We start from the raw sequence: 24,180 nt of genomic DNA on the forward strand, positions 1-24,180 counted from the left end.
CCATCAGAGTTATTCTGACGGATTAATTCCGTAAGAGGTCCGGAAGTGATGTTGCATACACACGGTCGGACCAAGTTGTCGGAAAATCCGATTGTACATAACGTGATGACGTTATTTCGTTAGGACGGGACTACGTTCAGGCTAGTAGCCAATAGCTTTGGTGTAGGTTTTTGATCTGAGCATGCGTGGCACCTTGTCCTTCGGAGTAGGCTACACATGATCGGAGTATGTCCGATCAGAGCATTTTGTCGGAAAATATTTCCGGCAAGTTGGAAAAGTTGGTCCGACGGATGTTTCAACGGAAACAGTCCGATGCAAACCACACACAGTCGGAATATCCGACAAAACGCTCCGATAGAAAACATTCCGACAGAATCTCCGACCGTGTGTACAAGGGCTAAGGGGGGGGGGGGGGGGGGATGGGGACTCGTCCTGGGTGCATAAGCAAATTCAGATCAATGAAGATATCCCAGGGAAGATCGCCACACTTATCCTCCTTCAGTAGAAATAAGCCACAAGAAAAAGAGGTGGGAGATAGTTCTTGTTTCCTCCAATCCGGTAGTTCCGTCCGTTTAAAAAAAAAAGAAAGGTAACATTGCGCAGTATTGTAACAACAAACACCGCTGAATCAGTATAGAGAGCCACTCACATGTCCAGAAGAATGAAAGCGCAATACGAATGGTCAGATCACTGCATGATCCTGCAGCCGCTGCTCTGCCAGAATCACTCGTGCGCTGTCAGGTCACCTCTCCCTCACGCGTTGCGTCACCAACACGTGACTTTTTCAAAGGGTTGCTAGGAGACCCATGACTCTTTCTACTTATATGCACGAGTGTGTGGCTCCGCACTCCCCGCCGTACAGCTGTAAAAAGTAATCATTCTTCCATTCTGCGCTGGCTCAAAAGCTTTATTAATATGTAACAAACCAGGTAAAAGATACATTGTATTACAAACAGTTTAAAGAATTATAATACAACTCTAATATGAAATAAAAATATGAATGCTCAGATAAAAGATATTAAGAGCTCCCTCCGCTGGATACCAAGGAAACTGCCATGAATATCAGCTTATTATTAGTAATGACACATATCCTAAATAGGAATATATATGTAGGAAATACCATGCCATAATACTATATATAAATACCAAATACAGAGTAGTAATTTATATCTAATCATTAAAAAATATTCTAAAAAATATTCTAAAAAATATATAACCAATAATGTATAAAATATAATGAGGACATTTTTTTTTATTTATATCATAAAAAATGTATTATTATCACCTGCAAAAAAACGATAAAATAGGGGAGAGAGACAAAAAAACAGGAATAAAAAAAGAGAGAGAGAGATAGAGGGGGGGGGGGGGGAGCTGAATAAAGATCAGCAAATCCCAAATTGACCATATGACCATCAAAAATCCCAAATTCATAAACAAATTATTATTATTAGCACAAAGAAATACTGTTAAATACGATTAAAAAAAAAATGAAGAATTGAAAAAGTATATAAAAGAATATAAAAATATAAAATATATATCCAGTGGGGGTCAAACCTATCAATAGCCCAGAACCTAAGTTGGGAGGGGTCTTTGTTATGAACCTCTGAGAAATGGTGTGAAACACTATGTTTTGGGAAGCCGCTGCAGATATTTTGTATGTGTTCACATAGGCGCTTCCATATGGGTCTTTTGGTCCTGCCCACATATTGCATCGCATATTTATTGTATTATATTCATTTTTTTAACGAATTTCAACTTTTCAAATTTCAAAGATTCAAATTAAGATCGGTCGAAGGAATTCCCATCAACATGGGGACAAGGTGCGTTAGGGTGGGGGTGGGCAGAGCCCCACCGCCCCAAAGCACCCACCCCCCCATGTTGAGAGCGCATGGCCTGGTATGGTTAAGGAGGGGGGTGCTCGCTCATACCTCCCCCTTTCCTGACCTGCCAGGCTGCATGCTCGGATAAGGGTCTGTTATGGATTATGGGGTGGACCCCCACGCCAGTTTGAAAAAAAAATTTTTTTTACATTTTTCTATTGCTGGGTATTTGACAGCATTCTTTTCTTTACATTCATCTGTCAGCCCACTGACAGATGATGACTCATGATTGTTGAGGACCCGGGTGGCCAGCTTCCTGGCCCACTGCTTAACAACCAGCTATTTCTTCACACAGAATACAAATCGGTCGATCGTTTTTCGACCAATCCAAATTCTAATCGTTCTGAAAAGTTGGAATTCGTTAAAATTTATTTCATTTATTACTTTTCTAACGAAAACTAAATGAAATTTAAGGAAAACTAAACTTAAATTACAAAACCAAACTTAACAAATTCCTTAACGAAACTAAATTAGTAACATAATGAATCTATCCGAAACTAAAAAAAACATTTTTTTTTTTTTATGTTTTAATTTATTCAATGTCTTTATGTGTTTAGTTAGGAATGAAATTATAATTAAGAATTGTGTACTTAATAAAAAGCGACCCCTAATGAAACATCTGGATCAATGCAAAGCTGAGACGATCGCTGGGATAAAAGCCATAGAGATGATAGAGAAATGTTGGCATCATGAGTCCAATAAACGACCAAGCTTTGTTGGTAAGGACTTCATAATATGCATTCATGCATGACTTATTTTACCTTCCTTTATTACTTAGTCCAGCCAAAGAAAAAAGGAGTTAATAATAAAATATGGGGCAATCAGTACACTTAAAGCTAAACTTAGGCAAACAGCTAAATACACAGTTGAAATTACTGTATATGGTAGTGGTTTTACTTTCTCAAAATGTATTTTATAAAAGTTGTGCGAATGATGTCCCTGTGGGGCATATGGGTGATGAAACAGTTCCTCCAACTAGCATCCAAATGCTACTGAGTTTATTTGGACAAAATACCATATCCAGAGCAAAATTACTGCTATAGTCTTTTCTACACCCATTGGCCATAGTCTGACCCCCCCCCCCCCCCCCCCGCCCCCAAAAGTCTTAAGGACTGTAAACTGGTCCTTTGTTTAGAAAATTTGGAGAACTCTGACCTATACCAAGGGCACTATCCAACTTTAGTCAAAGCTGCACAGTTTGTTTTTATCTAAAAATAAATAAATTTGGCGCTTTCTCAGTGACCAAAGTGCTAATGCTATTAAAATCCTCAAGTGATAATGAAATGATAACCAAATATACACACAAATAAAACAATTCATCAATAACCAGAATAATAAAGTGCTAAGTGCAAAGAATCTTCAATAAAAACAATTTCATAAATAAATGTTGTCAATCACAGTGTGAATTAACCACTTCAGGACCGCCGTATTGCCATTGTACGTCAGCACAATGGCACAGGCAGGCAGAATCACGTACATCTACGTGATTGCCTTCCAGCGGGTGGGGGGTCCCATCGGACCCCCTCCCGCTGGTTACGGCGGTCCGATTCGGTCCAGCAGCGATCCGTGATGAGGGGATGGCCGTTCGTTTTCGGCCACCCCCTCTGGATCGCTCCTGGCCAATGAGAAGCTTCCTCCCCTGTGTATTGTTTACACAGGAAGGAGGAAGTGATGTCATTCTCCTCGGGGCGGTCTTTTTGACCGGACTACGAGGAGAAGAGTAAAAGTAAGTGTGCACGAACACTACACTGACATGTAGGTACACACAGGCACACAAACCCCCCCCGATCCCCCCCCCCCCGATCGCCCCCCGATCCCCCCCCGCCCCCCTCCCCCCCCCAGTCACAGTGTCACTGATTGCATTGATCATTTCTTTACTGATCAATGCATTCAGTGTCAGTTGTGACAGTAAAAACTGTCAGGACAGTTAGTGTTAGGTCCAGGGTAGCCCCCTATCACCCCCCAATAAAGATTTAACCCCCTGATTGCCCCTAGAGTTAACCCTTTCACCCCCTTTTGCCAGTGTCACTAAGCGATCATTTTTCTGATCGCTGCATGTGTCGCTAGTGTCGCTAGGTAGCTAGTTATTTTTTTAGGTTCACCGCCAGGTTTTTATATCGCTAGGTACCCCGATATACTACCCAATAATGTTTTTAACCCCCTGATTGCCGCTAGTTAACCCTTTCACCCCCTTTTGCCAGTGTCACTAAGCGATCGTTTTTCTGATCGCTGCATTAGTGTCGCTACAGTCGCTAGGTAGCTAGTTATTTTTTTAGGTTCACCGCCAGGTTTTTATAGCGCTAGGTACCCCGATATACTACCCAATAATGTTTTTAACCCCCTGATTGCCGCTAGTTAACCCTTTCACCCCCTTTTGCCAGTGTCACTAAGCGATAATTTTTCTGATCGCTGCATGTGTCGCTAGGTAGCTAGTTATTTTTTTAGGTTCACCGCCAGGTTTTTATATCGCTAGGTACCCCGATATACTACCCAATAATGTTTTTAACCCCCTGATTGCCGCTAGTTAACCCTTTCACCCCCTTTTGCCAGTGTCACTAAGCGATCGTTTTTCTGATCGCTGCATTAGTGTCGCTACAGTCGCTAGGTAGCTAGTTATTTTTTTAGGTTCACCGCCAGGTTTTTATAGCGCTAGGTACCCCGATATACTACCCAATAATGGTTTTAACCCCCTGATTTCCGCTAGTTAACCCTTTCACCCCCTTTTGCCAGTGTCACTAAGCGATAATTTTTCTGAACGCTGCATCAGTGTCGCTAGGTAGCTAGTTAACTAGGCTCCCAAAAAGTCCCCCACATGTGGTATCCCCGTACTCGGGAGAAGCAGCAGAATTTATTTTGGGGTGTAATTTGACTTCTGCCCATAGCATGTGTGAGCAATATATCATTTAGTGACAACTTTGTGCAAAAAAAAAAAAGTTTGTAATATTCCCGCAACTTTTGGCAAAATATAAAATATTCCATGGACTCAACATGCCTCTCAGTAAATAGCTTGGGGTGTCTACTTTCCAAAATGGGGTCATTTGGGGGGGTTTTGTGCTATTTTGGCATTTTATGGCCTTCGAAACTGTGATAGGTAGTGAGGAGTTAAATCAAAAATTTGCACCCTTAGAAATCCTGAAGGTGGTGATTGGTTTTCGGGGTGCCGTGCGCGACTAGACTCCCAAAAAGTCCCACACATGTGGTATCCCCGTACTCGGGAGAAGCAGCAGAATGTATTTTGGGGTGTCATTTCACATATAACCATGGCATGTGTGAGCAATATATCATTTAGTGACAACTTTTTGTAAAAAAAATTTTTTTTTTTTTTTTTGTCATTATTCAATCCCTTAGGACAAAAAAAATAAATATTCAATGGGCTCAACATACCCATCAGCAATTTCCTTGGGGTGTCTACTTTCCAAAATGGGGTCATTTGGGGGGATTTGTACTGCCCTGCCATTTTAGCACCTCAAGAAATGAGATCGGCAGTCATAAATTAAAAGCTGTGTAAATTCCAGAAAATGTACTCTAGTTTGTAGACGCTATAACTTTTGCGCAAACCAAAAAATATACGCTTATTGACATTTTTTTTACTAAAGACATGTGGCTGAATAAATTTTGCCCTCAATGTATGACTAAAATTTAGTTTATTCGATTTTTCTTATAACAAAAAGAAGAAAATATCTTTTTTTTTCAAAATTTTCGCTCTTTTTTCATTTATATCGCAAAAAAAAAAAATCGCAGAGGCAATCAAATACCATCAAAAGAAAGCTCTATTTGTGGGAAGAAAAGGACGCAAATTTCGTTTGGGTGCAATATTGCATGACCGCGCAATTACCAGTTAAAGCAGCGCAGTGCGAAATTGCAAAAAGACCTCTGGTCCTTAAGGTGTTTATTGGTCCGGAACTGAAGTGGTTAATGATATAATCAAAATATGATGTGCTATATTATGTGCTATAATATTCAATGAGTTCATCATAAATATAATTAAAGTGCAATAGAACAGTGCAATAGTAACTTGTAATAACACAAAAGTCCATAAAGTGCTTGGTGCAGTAAATCTTCAGTGCAGGGAGTAGTTCATAAACACTACTGTGTGAACGATCACAGTGCAAACCAATATATCCAATTCCTAAATAGTGCTTTCACCATCCGTGTGTAAAGTGTGCCCCAACCTCTCACCTCAAAGGAAGACCCCTACTGGTCTAATCACATTTTTGATGAATCTCGCATATGTATCTACAGCAGTAAGCTCTTTCCTTGTAATCCTCTGCTAGATCAGCCCAGTGGTGTTCTCAGATACAGGCAGGAATTTCCACTAAAACTTAACTATCTGCTCCACCTCCTCCTCTTTTCTCCAATAAGGCTCACATGTAAAAAAAATAAGTCTCCATGTGTAGAATTCCAACACAAATAATTTATTAAAAACATAGTAACTCACATATAGATTCACAATTGGCAGCTTTCACATCTATCAGGGACTTCCAGTCTTGGCCACGACCGGAGGTGACATTCACCGGGCTCCTCCCTACGTGTTACGTCACTGCTCACGGGACTTCATCAAGGGTATGGAGTCAGATGAACTAGGCCGACTTAAATACAGTCCTTTGTTCCCATAACACCAAACACGGTTATTTGGCACATCTCAAATTAACCACAGGTATACCGTATAACACAATAGATCCAAGTTAATATAACAGATATTTAATAAAATCAAATAAAATGCATATATTCTGAATATCGAAATCCCATTTTATTCCCATTTTTTTTTTTCAAAAAAGGAATTTTATTCGTATAAAAAGTAACATACAAGTTCAAAAAAATTAGTCATTCCAGTGTAACATTGGAGAATAAATGAATTTGTTTCTCTTACATACCACAACCTGACATTCAATAGGTATATGGCCAACTAGGCCTCAACATTTTTCACCTAGGCAATCCTGTACAATTATCTGTCTTCATACAAATAGACAGTTCTCTCGTGACCCATTATCACATATCTTAAAGAAGCAATCTGTCGATTACCAATTCTAGTGGGGATAGTCCTGGGGTATTCAACCAAGGAGCCCATAACAGGTCAAATTTTCCTGGGCTTTATTGCACTTTACTTATATTTATGAACTCATTGAATATTATTGCACTATCATATTTTTATTATAAATCATTACTCCGCACTGTGATTGACAACATTTATTTATGGAATTATTTTTGTATTGAAGATTATTTGCACTTAGCGCTTTATTATTCTGGCTGTTGATGAATTGTTTTATTTGCTTGTGTATACCGGTATTTGGTTATTTTGGTATTACTTGAGGATTTATATAGCATTAGCACTTTGGTCACTGAAAAAGCACCACATTTATTTTTAATTATCACTGTGTGGGAACATATTTCGTGTTGGTATCTACTCACTAGTGTTAGTTATTGGTTTGCTCATTAGTACAATCATATTATCCTTGTTTTTATCTAAAGGCACCTATCTATGTTAAAGAAACTAACCCTTTAAGTCCCTATAACACTTTCTAATTAAAATACAATAATATATTAGATTATATCATACCTGCAGGTAGCTTATCATATATATAATGCATGCATTTATGTCTGTTTTCTATTTTTCATAGATGGATTCAGTGCACCAACCAACTGTATGAACATTTAATGAACATTTAATTTTAGCACCCATTTTCTTTCAATTTTACATACTATTTTTCTACTATGTTTGATGTTAGAGCACTGATTTAAGAGTACATATTTCTGATTGTCTTCATGACTATCTTGCAGAATGTGCGAACTTGCTAGAGAAGATGAATGAACAATATGCCGGGGAAATTTTGGATGTTGTTTTTGATGTTTTGAAAAAACTCAAAGACTATTTTTCTAAGGTACAATCTGTTATTGGGGGGAGGGGGTACAAAAGAATTTGCAACTGTTACAGCTAATATGGCAACTTTGCTGAACTCTGTTCCACAGAAGAGGATGGGGTGATTCTGTGATTCAGGTTCATGGAGCACAAATGCCCCACCAGAGCTAAAGAAGGAGGGGGTGGACAACGGCACCATGTCTGGGGCGTAATATAATTTGTGTCATATACTTTAGAGCATATAATTATGGGCACTAGATATCAACAAAGATTGGATCTCTCCAGCTTTCACCCAGAGTCCCAATTGTTGCCTAGTATTGTCACTATAGCCATTATTGTTACGATTCTCCATTTGTTGCCTGCATATTGACACCCACTGCCTATTTGTCTCTAGCAAAAGATATGGACTGTCCATTTCTTGTCTGCATTTGGTTACCATTACCTATTAATTGTCTGCATTTTGCCATGTATTACTATAATTTATCAAACTTCACTGTAATATTTTACCTTGGCTCACCATGTGAGTGTAGCACCCCCCCCCCCCCCCCCCGACATCCCAAAGGCAGGATGGCAACTCCAAAGGCAAGGGATGGCTAGAATTTCACCCAAGGGCTGAGTCCATGGCTAAAATGGGGGACTGAGACAGAACATTGGGTACCGGTCACTTTGCCATTTTAAAGTTTTATTGTAGAACAGTCAGAGATAAGGGTTAGGGGTCTTGGATACCATGTGGATCACTTACACACTCTCCAGATCAATGTCCAGCTTCACAGTGTCAGAACCTTTAAGCCAATAATGATGGGCTCAGGCGTGTTCTGATCATACCTGTCAGGAAGCCATCACTGCACATCGCCAAACATAGGCAGCATGTGTATGTGCAGCTGCGGACCGGAAAATGCCTCACTGCTTATGATTGTCGGTGTGTAGTGACGGCTTTTTGGCAAGTACGATCTGAACATGCCTGAGCCCATTTCTATGAGCCAAGTTGGTAACTGTGTAAACGCATTCCCAAATTTCATTATGTCCTCCAAGTGAGTCACCAGGCCCTTCTGAGAGACCAGCCTTCCTCCTGGCTTTCTCCAGCAAGGGGCCTCCCCTGGATCTTGTCCTTGGAATGGCTTCAGGACCACTTCTGCTCATGTTAGGTCCCAAACAGGCTATTGGACCTAACAGCAGAGCTCCATCCAGCAGCACCCTGCCAGGCTCCAGCCCAGAAAAAAAAAGAGCAAGCACGTGATCTGTCCCAAATATTTTTTCCTTCTCAGGATGCAACAGTAGCCTAAACCCTCCTACTTGGTTGGCTGAAGGAAATATAAAGATTTGTAACTCAGTTTTGTTTATGAAATATCATACTATGGCCAGCGATACCATTGAAACTACCGGTGAAATTGAGAAATCACAACCCTACTAAGTTTAGGGAAGACCAGACAAAGCTCTACACAACTAGTCTGGGCTGACTTCTACACAAACAAAAATGAAATTTAGGGTAGCAGCCGCTGCTTAGGACAAGGGGGCTACATGTGCCACTGTTAAAGCGTTCAATTTGCCATTGCACACTATCCCCAAATTTTAATACTGCATGCTACATGGGCCCACTACTATTAACACATTTTGCTTGTTGGCTCTGCCCCAATTCCCCTGGAAGTCTAACACACGGTCGGACTTGTCTTGCATACACACGGTCGCAGAAAGTTGTTGGAAAATCCAATCGTTCTGAACGCAGTGACGTAAAACACGTACAACGTGACTATAAATGGGCCAGTAGCCAATAGCTTTCATCTGGTAATTTATTCTGAGCACGCGTGGCACTTTGTCTGTCAGAACTGTCCAGCTCTCAAACTTTGTGTGTCGGAAATTCCGATGGAAAAAGTCAGATGAAGCCCGACCGTGTGTATGCGGCATAAGGCACATTGTTCCCCAGTTACGCACATCAGTATGTCATCTTTGATGTAAGATGTCACTGTTGGTGCCCATTCAGAGCGTGGACTTTTAGAACCAAGTGGATCTCACAAACTATGCATATTTTCCCATATTAGGTAGATTCATATATCATACAATTTTAGTTTAAATGTAAGTACAATTTCCTGCTGTATCTTTTTAAATTGCTGAGGCATAGCATCTCTGCTCTACCTATCCCCACAGACTGTAGCATTGAATGGTCATTAAGGTGTGCTACCCCTGACACCAGCCTCTCTTCCTTCCCTTTGTGAGTCAGGGTGGGCCTCATTTAATGCATTAAGGGTGCATTAAAGGACCTTGCTTGAATCAGGAGATAATGGTGCCATCAGTTTAAGTACTTTGAAAACGTCAACAAAGCAGCTAGGTAAAGTGGGTAATGATTGCTGTTTATAATAATATTTTGTAGCCCTTTTCATTTTTACAGTGCCGGATTTTTTTTTTTTTTTTTTATTTATTTATGGTAAACCAAGTATTATTAGGGATTTAATTACCATTATTTTCCCAACTAGCTATACCCTATCACCAAGATGTTGTACAGCCCGGGTCTGCATTCAGTTGCATAAAACATCAGAGCCAGAAATGTTGAAACCCATTTCTCAATCCCGGGATTGCAGGCCTGACCAGGGAGCAGCTCGGGACGGATAAGTACAGGAAGCCCAGCAGCTGTCACTCACAACTGATTGAGGTCAGAATGGTAGAGCATATCATCTCGGTGCTCCTCAGCCTAATCCTCCCCTACAATGGAAGCACAATGGCAATAAAAACTTTGACTGATGTAACTAGGAAACTGTGCCTTGTAAGATCACATCCTTGGTGTATAGACTTCCCCAAATAACAGCTCATTGGCTGAAAGCTATTTACAGAGAGGCATTGTATATATAAAGTTATATAGCGTTTTCCTCTGTTTTTATTTACATGCTGAGGTTTATTCTGTCTCTCTCTTGTTCAGGTTTCCAATATGGCTATTGAAATGGAGAGTCCCAATCTGAATCCAATGCGTGCAGGTCAGTAAGTGTAACAGCATCTCTGAGCAATTTTAGCATTACTAGGTATAATCATTTAGTGACAGCAAAAAAATGAACAATGAGCACTTCTTTATGGTAAAAATCAACCCAAATCAACCCAAACCCTGGGTTAATTAGAGATTGAGTTCAGGAGTTTGGTACAATCCAAACTTCTAAGAGTATTAGAGGCTTCATGTAGCAGACAGCTCCCATTGTCCCCATCTCATGTCTTGATGTCACCAGGTTGGTTGGCCACTGCAAGTAAATCCTCCAGGGCTTTATAGCGATAGCACAGAGGCTGCATGAATGAGAGAATTGTTTCCAAAACCTCACTTTGTTACACTGCTGGTAACCCATAATGTTCTGGAGAGGTACTGTACATACATGCACTGTTAGACTTCCAGTGACAAGTTTCTGATGCTTGGCAAAGAAAACTCTACCTGTGCGTTGTTGTTACTAAGAGTTTTCAAGCACTCTCCGACACACATCCTCTAGTTGAGGAAAGTGAAAAGATAGTGCTTGTGTTATATCTTTGGTGTTTTATAAAGGTATTGATGTAAAATATATGGATCCTGGGCATGCAGCTTCTACCCTCCAGATCTCTATAGGCTGCTTGGCTTGCAGTGTAATGTAACAAAAAAATGAAATGAAAACACCACTCTGCTAAGAGGACCAGATTCACCTTTATTCTATTACAATCTAAAAAATAGTGTATTTTGGGAGTCCGCGGTCACCCCCCCCCCCCCACACACACACACACACACACACGCACGCACACACACGCACCTTATCAGGGCTGGAAAAAATACCAACTCGCTTCTGGTTGTTCATATTATTATTAGCCATGCCCTGATATGAGGGGGATGCTCTTGCACCCCCAATAGACATGTGCATTTCGTTTCGTTCCGAATCGAAATTCGGACGAATTTTCATTATTCGGACATTCGGATGCATCCGAATTACCAAATTACAATGCTAACGAATTCAAACGAAATTCGAATCAAATTCGAAAAATTACATTTTGTGACCCGAATTTGGGGCCACGTATCTCAGGGTCACTTGCAGCTAGAAACTCCAAATATAGGTATGCAAACACAGTAGAACTAGCACTACAACCTCTCCAAATTTGGGGTTTCTAGCACTAAGTGACCCCGAGATACATGGCCCTAAAGTCAGGTCGCAAAATATTTTCGAATCCGGTTGAAATAGTTTCACATGCGGTTGAAATAGTTTCAAATGCGGTTGAAATAGTTTCAAATGCGGTTGAAATAATTTCGAATCATGTTGAAATCATTTTCGAATCCGGTAGAAATATTTTCAAATTTTGTTGAAATTGGCCACAAAGTCGGGTTCCAAAAGCTCATTCTCTGCTGCAGAAAAGTACTTGACATATTGTCCATATCTCGGGGTCACTTGGTGCTAGGAACCCCACAACTTGTGGCAGGTGACGTGGCAAGTGGACAATCCACAACTTGGTCATGTGGCACTCGTGGCAGGTGTCATGTCAAGTGGACGATACACAACTTGTGGCAGGTGATGTAGCAAGTGGACAATGACATACAGCATATGTACTTGCCTTGCGATCGACATCCGTGACTTCTTCAATCAGGCATGCTGACAAATTCATTGATGTGATAAATATAAGTGAAATAAGATGTGTGTGTTTTTTTGCACTGGTACACTGCAAGTATGAGAAGTTGATGTGTCAGATGTATATAAGTAAGTAACTAACCATCTTCCAAAATTTCTAATTCAAATAGAAAAGATTAGAACAAAAATATAATTTAATAGAATAAAATAGAAAGAATATACAACCATCTTCTGAAATTCTAATTTCAAATAGAATAAATTAGAATTTCGAATAGTATGAATTCAAATTTTTAAATTAATTAATTTTAAATTTGGATAGAAAAGATTATAATAAAATAGAAAATAGACTAGAAAAACGATAGAACAGAATATAATATATTATATTTTATTCTGTTCTGTTCTATTGTTTTTCTAGTCTATTCTTTTATATTCTATTAAAAACTCTTCTATTAAAATCGAAATCATTATATACTAAATTCGAATTTCGGAAGATGGTGGTTTTATAATATATATTTCTTTCCGACATTCAAATTTCGTATAGAATGAATTTGAATTTGAATAGAAAAGATTTGAAAAGAAATAGAGAATAGACTAGAAAAACAATAGAATAGAATATAGATATTATCTATTTCATTTTTTATTTCTTTTGCAGATTACTATTTGTTACTATTAGACTATTAGCATCTATTTCATTTTTTGCAGATCTCCTGCAAACTATTGGTATCTATTTCATTTTCTCACCAGATCTCCTGCAGACTATTAGCATTTTTTTCTTTTTTTTAGCAGATCTCATGTAGACTATTAACAGCCATTTCACTTTTTTTTGCAGATCTCCTGCAGACTGTTAGAATCAATTTCATTTTTTTGCAGATTACTATTTATTTCCATCAGATCTCCTGCAGTATAATAACATCTATTTCATTTTTTTTGCAGATCTCCTGCAGACTATTAGCCTCTATTTCATTTTCTTTTCTTATTTTGCATTAGAGCAGCCATTTCCTTTATTTCAGCAGATCTCCTGCAGACTATTAGCAACTATTTCATTTATGAATGGAGGAACGGTATGAGGAAGAGACAACAAGAAAGACATCACCGCTTATATCTCTATACACAGGGAAATGGCTGCAGTGCTAATAGTCGGCAGGAGACCAGCAAAAAATAAATAGATGCTTATAGTCTGCAGATCTGATGAGATAATTAAATAGATACTAATAGTCTGCAGGAGATCTGCAAAAAAATTATAAAAATGCTGTCATGAACCAGATGTGACCAGAACTGTGTGACTGCGACAAGTGAACCAGACACAAATAAGTGAAGGTAAATTTATTAAGCAAACGCATATAAATGTGAACACACCACCAATACAAACTAAGTGAACAAACTAACAACCAAACAGTGCAGATAAGCAAGTAAACCAGTATAATGTAACAAAAGGGAGAACCAGAATCGTAGTCAAGCCAGGCCGGGGTCATAAATATGAGGTAAGCAGAATAGGGGGACAAGGAGAGAGGGAAAAGGTACAAGAGGCAGGATACAGGAAACAGGGATCGGGGATCAGGTATCAGGTATCAGGTATCAGACAAGCTGCAGGTCAGGGCTCAAGGACAATACCAAGGCGAAGTGTATATGAACTTGCCGGGTATTTATAATGGCTGCTGTCAGTCATGTGACGCCTGACTGCAGAGGGCAATACTTGCTCCATACTGCCAGGATCCCTCCGCTGGTGGACACCAGTACTGCGGACCAAAGATGACATAATTCCAGCAGGAGACACCTGCTGGTGGATCGCAGTACTGCATGCCAAATGATTGATATTACCAGCGGAGGGAACCTTTCCTGACAGTACCCCCCCTCAAAGGAGCGACCTCCGGACGCTCCAACTAGCAGTTGCTGGGGAAAGTCCACTGCGTCAAGCTGGGCTATGGGCAAAGTCACATTAGGTTGGGTAACAGACACTTCAAGCAGGGCAGCAGACAGAACCACATCGGGCCGGGAAGCTGGCACGTCAGGCTGGAAGGCGGGCAGGGGCACGTCAGGCTGGAAGGCGGGCAGCGGCACGTCAGGCTGGAAGGCAGGCACATCAGGCTGGACAGCAGGCACATCAGACTGGAAGGCGTCGGACTGCAAGGCCGGGACATCAGACTGGAAGGTGTCGGACTGCAAGGCCGGGACATCAGACTGGAAGGCGTCGGACTGCAAGGCCGGGACATCAGACTGGAAGGCGTCGGACTGCAAGGCCGGGACATCAGACTGGAAGGCGTCGGACTGCGAGGCCGGGACATCAGACTGGAAGGCGTCGGACTGCGAGGCCGGGACATCAGACTGGAAGGCGTCGGACTGCGAGGCCGGGACATCAGACTGGAAGGCGTCGGACTGCGAGGCCGGGACATCAGACTGGAAGGCGTCGGACTGCGAGGCCGGGACATCAGACTGGAAAGAATCAGACTGCGAGGCCGGGACATCAGACTGGAAGGCATCAGACTGCAAGGCCGGAACATCAAACTGGAAGGCATCAGACTGCAAGGCCGGAACATCAGACTGGAAGGCATCAGACTGCAAGGCCGGAACATCAGACTGGAAGGCATCAGACTGCAAGGCCGGAACATCAGACTGGAAGGCATCAGACTGGAAGGCATCAGACTGGAAGGCATCAGACTGCAAGGCCGGGACATCAGACTGGAAGGCATCAGACTGCAAGGACGGGACATCAGACTGGAGGGCATCAGACTGGAAGGCCGGGACATCAGACTGGAAGGCCGGGGCATCAGACTGGAAGGCCGGGGCATCAGACTGGAAGGCATCAGACTGGAAGGCCGGGGCATCAGACTGGAAGGCATCAGACTGGAAGGCCGGGACATCAAACTGCAAGACATCAGACTGGAAGGCCGGGACATCAAACTGCAAGACATCAGACTGAAAGGCCGGGACATCAAACTGCAAGACATCAGACTGGAAGGCCGGGACATCAGACTGCAAGACATCAGACTGCAAGACATCAGACTGGAAGGCCGGGACATCAGACTGCAAGACGTCAGACTGGAAGGCCGAGACATCCGACTGCAAGACGTCAGACTGGAAGGCCGAGACATCCGACTGCAAGACGTCAGACTGGAAGGCCGAGACATCAGACTGCAAGACGTCAGACTGGAAGGCCGAGACATCAGACTGCAAGACATCAGGCTGGAAGGCCGGGACATCAGACTGCAAGACGTCAGGCTGGAAGGCATCTGGCTGGAAGGCCGGGACATCAGGCTGGAAGGCGTCTGGCTGGAAGGCCGGGACATCAGGCTGGAAGGCGTCTGGCTGGAAGGCCGGGACATCAGGCTGGAAGGCGTCTGGCTGGAAGGCCGGGACATCAGGCTGGAAGGCGTCTGGCTGGAAGGCCGGGACATCAGGCTGGAAGGCGTCTGGCTGGAAGGCCGGGACATCAGGCTGGAAGGCGTCTGGCTGGAAGGCCGGGACATCAGGCTGGAAGGCGTCTGGCTGGAAGGCCGGGACATCAGGCTGGAAGGCGTCTGGCTGGAAGGCCGGGACATCAGGCTGGAAGGCGTCTGGCTGGAAGGCCGGGACATCAGGCTGGAAGGCGTCTGGCTGGAAGGCTGGGACATCAGGCTGGAAGGCGTCTGGCTGGAAGGCCGGGACATCAGGCTGGAAGGTGTCAGGCTGGAACTCTGGCTCTGGCACTCCGGGCTGGAGCTCTGGCTCTGGCACTCCGGGCTGGAGCTCTGGCTCTGGCACTCCGGGCTGGAGCTCTGGCTCTGGCACTCCGGGTTGGGACAGATTGGTAGGTGTGGAGGCAGGTTGGGTTAATGGTAAGACCATTTTGGTTGGGAAAAACTTTCGTTTTTTCTTTGGCTTAGCCACTGAAGCTCTGTAGGTGACTACAGGACTGTAAATAAGGGGTGCAGCAGACTGGAAAGGAGGATTGTGATATGGCAGAGAAGAAGTACCAGTAGCTGGGGAAAGAACTTGTGGGTTTGTAGACAGCGGAGAGGAAGCAGGTGGGTTGAATGCAGGATAAGTACAGGGAGTAGAGACTGGATAGGAGTATTTGGTTGGGAGCAGCGTGTACTGGGGTGCAACTGAGGCTGACATGGCTGGTGGGGAAACATACTTTTGGGTAGGCTCATACCTGATGGCAGAGGTGGATTGTTTGGCTGGGGATGATTGCACCATGTCAGACCATGCTGAAAGTATGGGTTGTACAAACTGAAGTTTTAAGCCTCCCTGTCTAACCAAAGACTGAGCAGATACAATGCACTCAGCAATCACCTGTGGGGAACAGGCTGAGTAGTGTTCACAAAAATCAGAAGGATCATCTTCAAAAAGCCATACTAAAGATACAACCTGATTCATATCAAAAGGAGGAGTGAAATCATCACGGCCATCTGGGATACAGGGCAGGGCTAGCTCAGTACAGATCTTTATCAAAGGCTGCACCTCCTCAAACAATGTATAACCCTGATCGACCAGGGAGTGAGCCAAACGCATAGCTGCAAACAACTGGTCACTAGACCATTCTTTCAAAACCTGGCGGCAATAATCACCACTCTCAGATGCCAGCAGAGAAAAATAAATGATCTCATCAGCATTCATGTTTGCAACCAAACTAAAGCAAATGGTTCCCCTGTGCAGCCACTTCTGGTCAGGAATGGCCTTGGTATTCTGTCATGAACCAGATGTGACCAGAACTGTGTGACTGCGACAAGTGAACCAGACACAAATAAGTGAAGGTAAATTTATTAAGCAAACGCATATAAATGTGAACACACCACCAATACAAACTAAGTGAACAAACTAACAACCAAACAGTGCAGATAAGCAAGTAAACCAGTATAATGTAACAAAAGGGAGAACCAGAATCGTAGTCAAGCCAGGCCGGGGTCATAAATATGAGGTAAGCAGAATAGGGGGACAAGGAGAGAGGGAACAGGTACAAGAGGCAGGATACAGGAAACAGGGATCGGGGATCAGGTATCAGGTATCAGGTATCAGGTATCAGGTATCAGGTCAGGGCTCAAGGACAATACCAAGGCGAAGTGTATATGAACTTGCCGGGTATTTATAATGGCTGCTGTCAGTCATGTGACGCCTGACTGCAGAGGGCAATACCTGCTCCATACTGCCAGGATCCCTCCGCTGGTGGACACCAGTACTGCGGACCAAAGATGACATAATTCCAGCAGGAGACACCTGCTGGTGGATCGCAGTACTGCATGCCAAATGATTGATATTACCAGCGGAGGGAACCTTTCCTGACAGTACCCCCCCTCAAAGGAGCGACCTCCGGACGCTCCAACTAGCAGTTGCTGGGGAAAGTCCACTGCGTCAAGCTGGGCTATGGGCAAAGTCACATTAGGTTGGGTAATAGACACTTCAAGCAGGGCAGCAGACAGAACCACATCGGGCCGGGAAGCTGGCACGTCAGGCTGGAAGGCGGGCAGGGGCACGTCAGGCTGGAAGGCGGGCAGCGGCACGTCAGGCTGGAAGGCAGGCACATCAGGCTGGACAGCAGGCACATCAGACTGGAAGGCGTCGGACTGCAAGGCCGGGACATCAGACTGGAAGGCGTCGGACTGCAAGGCCGGGACATCAGACTGGAAGGCGTCGGACTGCAAGGCCGGGACATCAGACTGGAAGGCGTCGGACTGCAAGGCCGGGACATCAGACTGGAAGGCGTCGGACTGCAAGGCCGGGACATCAGACTGGAAGGCGTCGGACTGCGAGGCCGGGACATCAGACTGGAAGGCGTCGGACTGCGAGGCCGGGACATCAGACTGGAAGGCGTCGGACTGCGAGGCCGGGACATCAGACTGGAAGGCGTCGGACTGCGAGGGCGGGACATCAGACTGGAAGGCGTCGGACTGCGAGGCCGGGACATCAGACTGGAAGGCGTCGGACTGCGAGGCCGGGACATCAGACTGGAAGGCGTCGGACTGCGAGGCCGGGACATCAGACTGGAAGGCGTCGGACTGCGAGGCCGGGACATCAGACTGGAAAGAATCAGACTGCGAGGCCGGGACATCAGACTGGAAGGCATCAGACTGCAAGGCCGGAACATCAAACTGGAAGGCATCAGACTGCAAGGCCGGAACATCAGACTGGAAGGCATCAGACTGCAAGGCCGGAACATCAGACTGGAAGGCATCAGACTGCAAGGCCGGAACATCAGACTGGAAGGCATCAGACTGGAAGGCATCAGACTGCAAGGCCGGGACACCAGACTGGAAGGCATCAGACTGCAAGGCCGGGACATCAGACTGGAGGGCATCAGACTGGAAGGCCGGGACATCAGACTGGAAGGCCGGGGCATCAGACTGGAAGGCCGGGGCATCAGACTGGAAGGCATCAGACTGGAAGGCCGGGGCATCAGACTGGAAGGCATCAGACTGGAAGGCCGGGACATCAAACTGCAAGACATCAGACTGGAAGGCCGGGACATCAAACTGCAAGACATCAGACTGAAAGGCCGGGACATCAAACTGCAAGACATCAGACTGGAAGGCCGGGACATCAGACTGCAAGACATCAGACTGGAAGGCCGGGACATCAGACTGCAAGACGTCAGACTGGAAGGCCGAGACATCAGACTGCAAGACGTCAGACTGGAAGGCCGAGACATCAGACTGCAAGACGTCAGGCTGGAAGGCCGGGACATCAGACTGCAAGACGTCAGGCTGGAAGGCATCTGGCTGGAAGGCCCGGGACATCAGGCTGGAAGGCGTCTGGCTGGAAGGCCGGGACATCAGGCTGGAAGGCGTCTGGCTGGAAGGCCGGGACATCAGGCTGGAAGGCGTCTGGCTGGAAGGCCGGGACATCAGGCTGGAAGGCGTCTGGCTGGAAGGCCGGGACATCAGGCTGGAAGGCGTCTGGCTGGAAGGCCGGGACATCAGGCTGGAAGGCGTCTGGCTGGAAGGCCGGGACATCAGGCTGGAAGGCGTCTGGCTGGAAGGCCGGGACATCAGGCTGGAAGGCGTCTGGCTGGAAGGCCGGGACATCAGGCTGGAAGGCGTCTGGCTGGAAGGCCGGGACATCAGGCTGGAAGGCGTCTGGCTGGAAGGCCGGGACATCAGGCTGGAAGGCGTCTGGCTGGAAGGCCGGGACATCAGGCTGGAAGGCGTCTGGCTGGAAGGCCGGGACATCAGGCTGGAAGGCGTCTGGCTGGAAGGCCGGGACATCAGGCTGGAAGGTGTCAGGCTGGAACTCTGGCTCTGGCACTCCGGGCTGGAGCTCTGGCTCTGGCACTCCGGGCTGGAGCTCTGGCTCTGGCACTCCGGGCTGGAGCTCTGGCTCTGGCACTCCGGGCTGGGACAGATTGGTAGGTGTGGAGGCAGGTTGGGTTAATGGTAAGACCATTTTGGTTGGGAAAAACTTTCGTTTTTTCTTTGGCTTAGCCACTGAAGCTCTGTAGGTGACTACAGGACTGTAAATAAGGGGTGCAGCAGACTGGAAAAGAGGATTGTGATATGGCAGAGAAGAAGTACCAGTAGCTGGGGAAAGAACTTGTGGGTTTGTAGACAGCGGAGAGGAAGCAGGTGGGTTGAATGCAGGATAAGTACAGGGAGTAGAGACTGGATAGGAGTATTTGGTTGGGAGCAGCGTGTACTGGGGTGCAACTGAGGCTGACATGGCTGGTGGGGAAACATACTTTTGGGTAGGCTCATACCTGATGGCAGAGGTGGATTGTTTGGCTGGGGCTGATTGCACCATGTCAGACCATGCTGAAAGTATGGGTTGTACAAACTGAAGTTTTAAGCCTCCCTGTCTAACCAAAGACTGAGCAGATACAATGCACTCAGCAATCACCTGTGGGGAACAGGCTGAGTAGTGTTCACAAAAATCAGAAGGATCATCTTCAAAAAGCCATACTAAAGATACAACCTGATTCATATCAAAAGGAGGAGTGAAATCATCACGGCCATCTGGGATACAGGGCAGGGCTAGCTCAGTACAGATCTTTATCAAAGGCTGCACCTCCTCAAACAATGTATAACCCTGATCGACCAGGGAGTGAGCCAAACGCATAGCTGCAAACAACTGGTCACTAGACCATTCTTTCAAAACCTGGCGGCAATAATCACCACTCTCAGATGCCAGCAGAGAAAAATAAATGATCTCATCAGCATTCATGTTTGCAACCAAACTAAAGCAAATGGTTCCCCTGTGCAGCCACTTCTGGTCAGGAATGGCCTTGGTATTCTGTCATGAACCAGATGTGACCAGAACTGTGTGACTGCGACAAGTGAACCAGACACAAATAAGTGAAGGTAAATTTATTAAGCAAACGCATATAAATGTGAACACACCACCAATACAAACTAAGTGAACAAACTAACAACCAAACAGTGCAGATAAGCAAGTAAACCAGTATAATGTAACAAAAGGGAGAACCAGAATCGTAGTCAAGCCAGGCCGGGGTCATAAATATGAGGTAAGCAGAATAGGGGGACAAGGAGAGAGGGAACAGGTACAAGAGGCAGGATACAGGGATCGGGGATCAGGTATCAGGTATCAGGTATCAGGTATCAGGTATCAGGTATCAGGTATCAGGTATCAGGTATCAGGTATCAGGTATCAGGTATCAGGTATCAGGTATCAGGTATCAGGTATCAGGTATCAGGTCAGGGCTCAAGGACAATACCAAGGCGAAGTGTATATGAACTTGCCGGGTATTTATAATGGCTGCTGTCAGTCATGTGACGCCTGACTGCAGAGGGCAATACCTGCTCCATACTGCCAGGATCCCTCCGCTGGTGGACACCAGTACTGCGGACCAAAGATGACATAATTCCAGCAGGAGACACCTGCTGGTGGATCGCAGTACTGCATGCCAAATGATTGATATTACCAGCGGAGGGAACCTTTCCTGACAGTACCCCCCCTCAAAGGAGCGACCTCCGGACGCTCCAACTAGCAGTTGCTGGGGAAAGTCCACTGCGTCAAGCTGGGCTATGGGCAAAGTCACATTAGGTTGGGTAATAGACACTTCAAGCAGGGCAGCAGACAGAACCACATCGGGCCGGGAAGCTGGCACGTCAGGCTGGAAGGCGGGCAGGGGCACGTCAGGCTGGAAGGCGGGCAGCGGCACGTCAGGCTGGAAGGCAGGCACATCAGGCTGGACAGCAGGCACATCAGACTGGAAGGCGTCGGACTGCAAGGCCGGGACATCAGACTGGAAGGCGTCGGACTGCAAGGCCGGGACATCAGACTGGAAGGCGTCGGACTGCGAGGCCGGGACATCAGACTGGAAGGCGTCGGACTGCGAGGCCGGGACATCAGACTGGAAGGCGTCGGACTGCGAGGCCGGGACATCAGACTGGAAGGCGTCGGACTGCGAGGCCGGGACATCAGACTGGAAGGCGTCGGACTGCGAGGCCGGGACATCAGACTGGAAGGCGTCGGACTGCGAGGCCGGGACATCAGACTGGAAGGCGTCGGACTGCGAGGCCGGGACATCAGACTGGAAGGCGTCGGACTGCGAGGCCGGGACATCAGACTGGAAGGCGTCGGACTGCGAGGCCGGGACATCAGACTGGAAGGCGTCGGACTGCGAGGCCGGGACATCAGACTGGAAGGCGTCGGACTGCGAGGCCGGGACATCAGACTGGAAGGCGTCGGACTGCGAGGCCGGGACATCAGACTGGAAGGCGTCGGACTGCGAGGCCGGGACATCAGACTGGAAGGCGTCGGACTGCGAGGCCGGGACATAAGACTGGAAGGCATCAGACTGCGAGGCCGGGACATCAGACTGGAAGGCATCAGACTGCAAGGCCGGAACATCAGACTGGAAGGCATCAGACTGCAAGGCCGGAACATCAGACTGGAAGGCATCAGACTGCAAGGCCGGAACATCAGACTGGAAGGCATCAGACTGCAAGGCCGGAACATCAGACTGGAAGGCATCAGACTGGAAGGCCGGAACATCAGACTGGAAGGCATCAGACTGCAAGGCCGGGACATCAGACTGGAAGGCATCAGACTGCAAGGCCGGGACATCAGACTGGAGGGCATCAGACTGGAAGGCCGGGACATCAGACTGGAAGGCCGGGGCATCAGACTGGAAGGCCGGGGCATCAGACTGGAAGGCCGGGGCATCAGACTGGAAGGCATCAGACTGGAAGGCCGGGGCATCAGACTGGAAGGCATCAGACTGGAAGGCCGGGACATCAAACTGCAAGACATCAGACTGGAAGGCCGGGACATCAAACTGCAAGACATCAGACTGAAAGGCCGGGACATCAAACTGCAAGACATCAGACTGGAAGGCCGGGACATCAGACTGCAAGACATCAGACTGCAAGACATCAGACTGGAAGGCCGGGACATCAGATTGCAAGACATCAGACTGGAAGGCCGAGACATCCGACTGCAAGACGTCAGACTGGAAGGCCGAGACATCAGACTGCAAGACGTCAGACTGGAAGGCCGAGACATCAGACTGCAAGACGTCAGGCTGGAAGGCCGGGACATCAGACTGCAAGACGTCAGGCTGGAAGGCGTCTGGCTGGAAGGCCGGGACATCAGGCTGGAAGGCGTCTGGCTGGAAGGCCGGGACATCAGGCTGGAAGGCGTCTGGCTGGAAGGCCGGGACATCAGGCTGGAAGGCGTCTGGCTGGAAGGCCGGGACATCAGGCTGGAAGGCGTCTGGCTGGAAGGCCGGGACATCAGGCTGGAAGGCGTCTGGCTGGAAGGCCGGGACATCAGGCTGGAAGGCCGGGACATCAGGCTGGAAGGCGTCTGGCTGGAAGGCCGGGACATCAGGCTGGAAGGCGTCTGGCTGGAAGGCCGGGACATCAGGCTGGAAGGCGTCTGGCTGGAAGGCCGGGACATCAGGCTGGAAGGCGTCTGGCTGGAAGGCCGGGACATCAGGCTGGAAGGCGTCTGGCTGGAAGGCTGGGACATCAGGCTGGAAGGCGTCTGGCTGGAAGGCCGGGACATCAGGCTGGAAGGCGTCTGGCTGGAAGGCCGGGACATCAGGCTGGAAGGCGTCTGGCTGGAAGGCCGGGACATCAGGCTGGAAGGCGTCTGGCTGGAAGGCCGGGACATCAGGCTGGAAGGCGTCAGGCTGGAAGGCCGGGACATCAGGCTGGAAGGCGTCAGGCTGGAAGGCCGGCACATCAGGCTGGAAGGCGTCAGGCTGGAACTCTGGCTCTGGCACTCCGGGCTGGAGCTCTGGCACTCTGGGCTGGAGCTCTGGCTCTGGCACTCCGGGCTGGAGCTCTGGCTCTGGCACTCCGGGCTGGAGCTCTGGCTCTGGCACTCCGGGCTGGAGCTCTGGCTCTGGCACTCCGGGCTGGAGCTCTGGCTCTGGCACTCCGGGGTGGAGCTCTGGCTCTGGCACTCCGGGCTGGAGCTCTGGCTCTGGCACTCCGGGCTGGAGCTCTGGCTCTGGCACTCCGGGCTGGAGCTCTGGCTCTGGCACTCCGGGCTGGAGCTCTGGCTCTGGCACTCCGGGCTGGGACAGATTGGTAGGTGTGGAGGCAGGTTGGGTTAATGGTAAGACCATTTTGGTTGGGAAAAACTTTCGTTTTTTCTTTGGCTTAGCCACTGAAGCTCTGTAGGTGACTACAGGACTGTAAATAAGGGGTGCAGCAGACTGGAAAGGAGGATTGTGATATGGCAGAGAAGAGGTACCAGTAGCTGGGGAAAGAACTTGTGGGTTTGTAGACAGCGGAGAGGAAGCAGGTGGGTTGAATGCAGGATAAGTACAGGGAGTAGAGACTGGATAGGAGTATTTGGTTGGGAGCAGCGTGTACTGGGGTGCAACTGAGGCTGACATGGCTGGTGGGGAAACATACTTTTGGGTAGGCTCATACCTGATGGCAGAGGTGGATTGTTTGGCTGGGGATGATTGCACCATGTCAGACCATGCTGAAAGTATGGGTTGTAC

General features: G+C 46.9%; 1 protein-coding gene across 3 annotated transcripts in view; it reads left to right on the forward strand.

Moving 5' to 3' along the window:
• The window catches only part of LOC143943382 (receptor-interacting serine/threonine-protein kinase 3-like), a 123,789-nt gene that overhangs the window by 88,635 nt on the left and 10,974 nt on the right, over positions 1-24,180 (forward strand). For 2 of the 3 annotated variants that reach the window (XM_077465116.1, XM_077465115.1), the window contains exons 6-8: positions 2,438-2,599; positions 7,659-7,759; positions 10,646-10,700. In XM_077465116.1, the coding sequence (XP_077321242.1) occupies positions 2,438-2,599; positions 7,659-7,759; positions 10,646-10,700 (318 nt within the window). The remainder of the gene's footprint in view (positions 1-2,437; positions 2,600-7,658; positions 7,760-10,645; positions 10,701-24,180) is intronic. The other variant, XM_077465117.1, reaches the window with a different exon arrangement.

The sequence above is a fragment of the Lithobates pipiens genome, unplaced genomic scaffold, assembly GCF_037356315.1.
Source record: "Lithobates pipiens isolate NorthernLeopardFrog02 unplaced genomic scaffold, aLitPip1_a1.2 Scaffold_30, whole genome shotgun sequence".
Classification (NCBI taxonomy): Eukaryota; Metazoa; Chordata; class Amphibia; order Anura; family Ranidae; genus Lithobates; species Lithobates pipiens.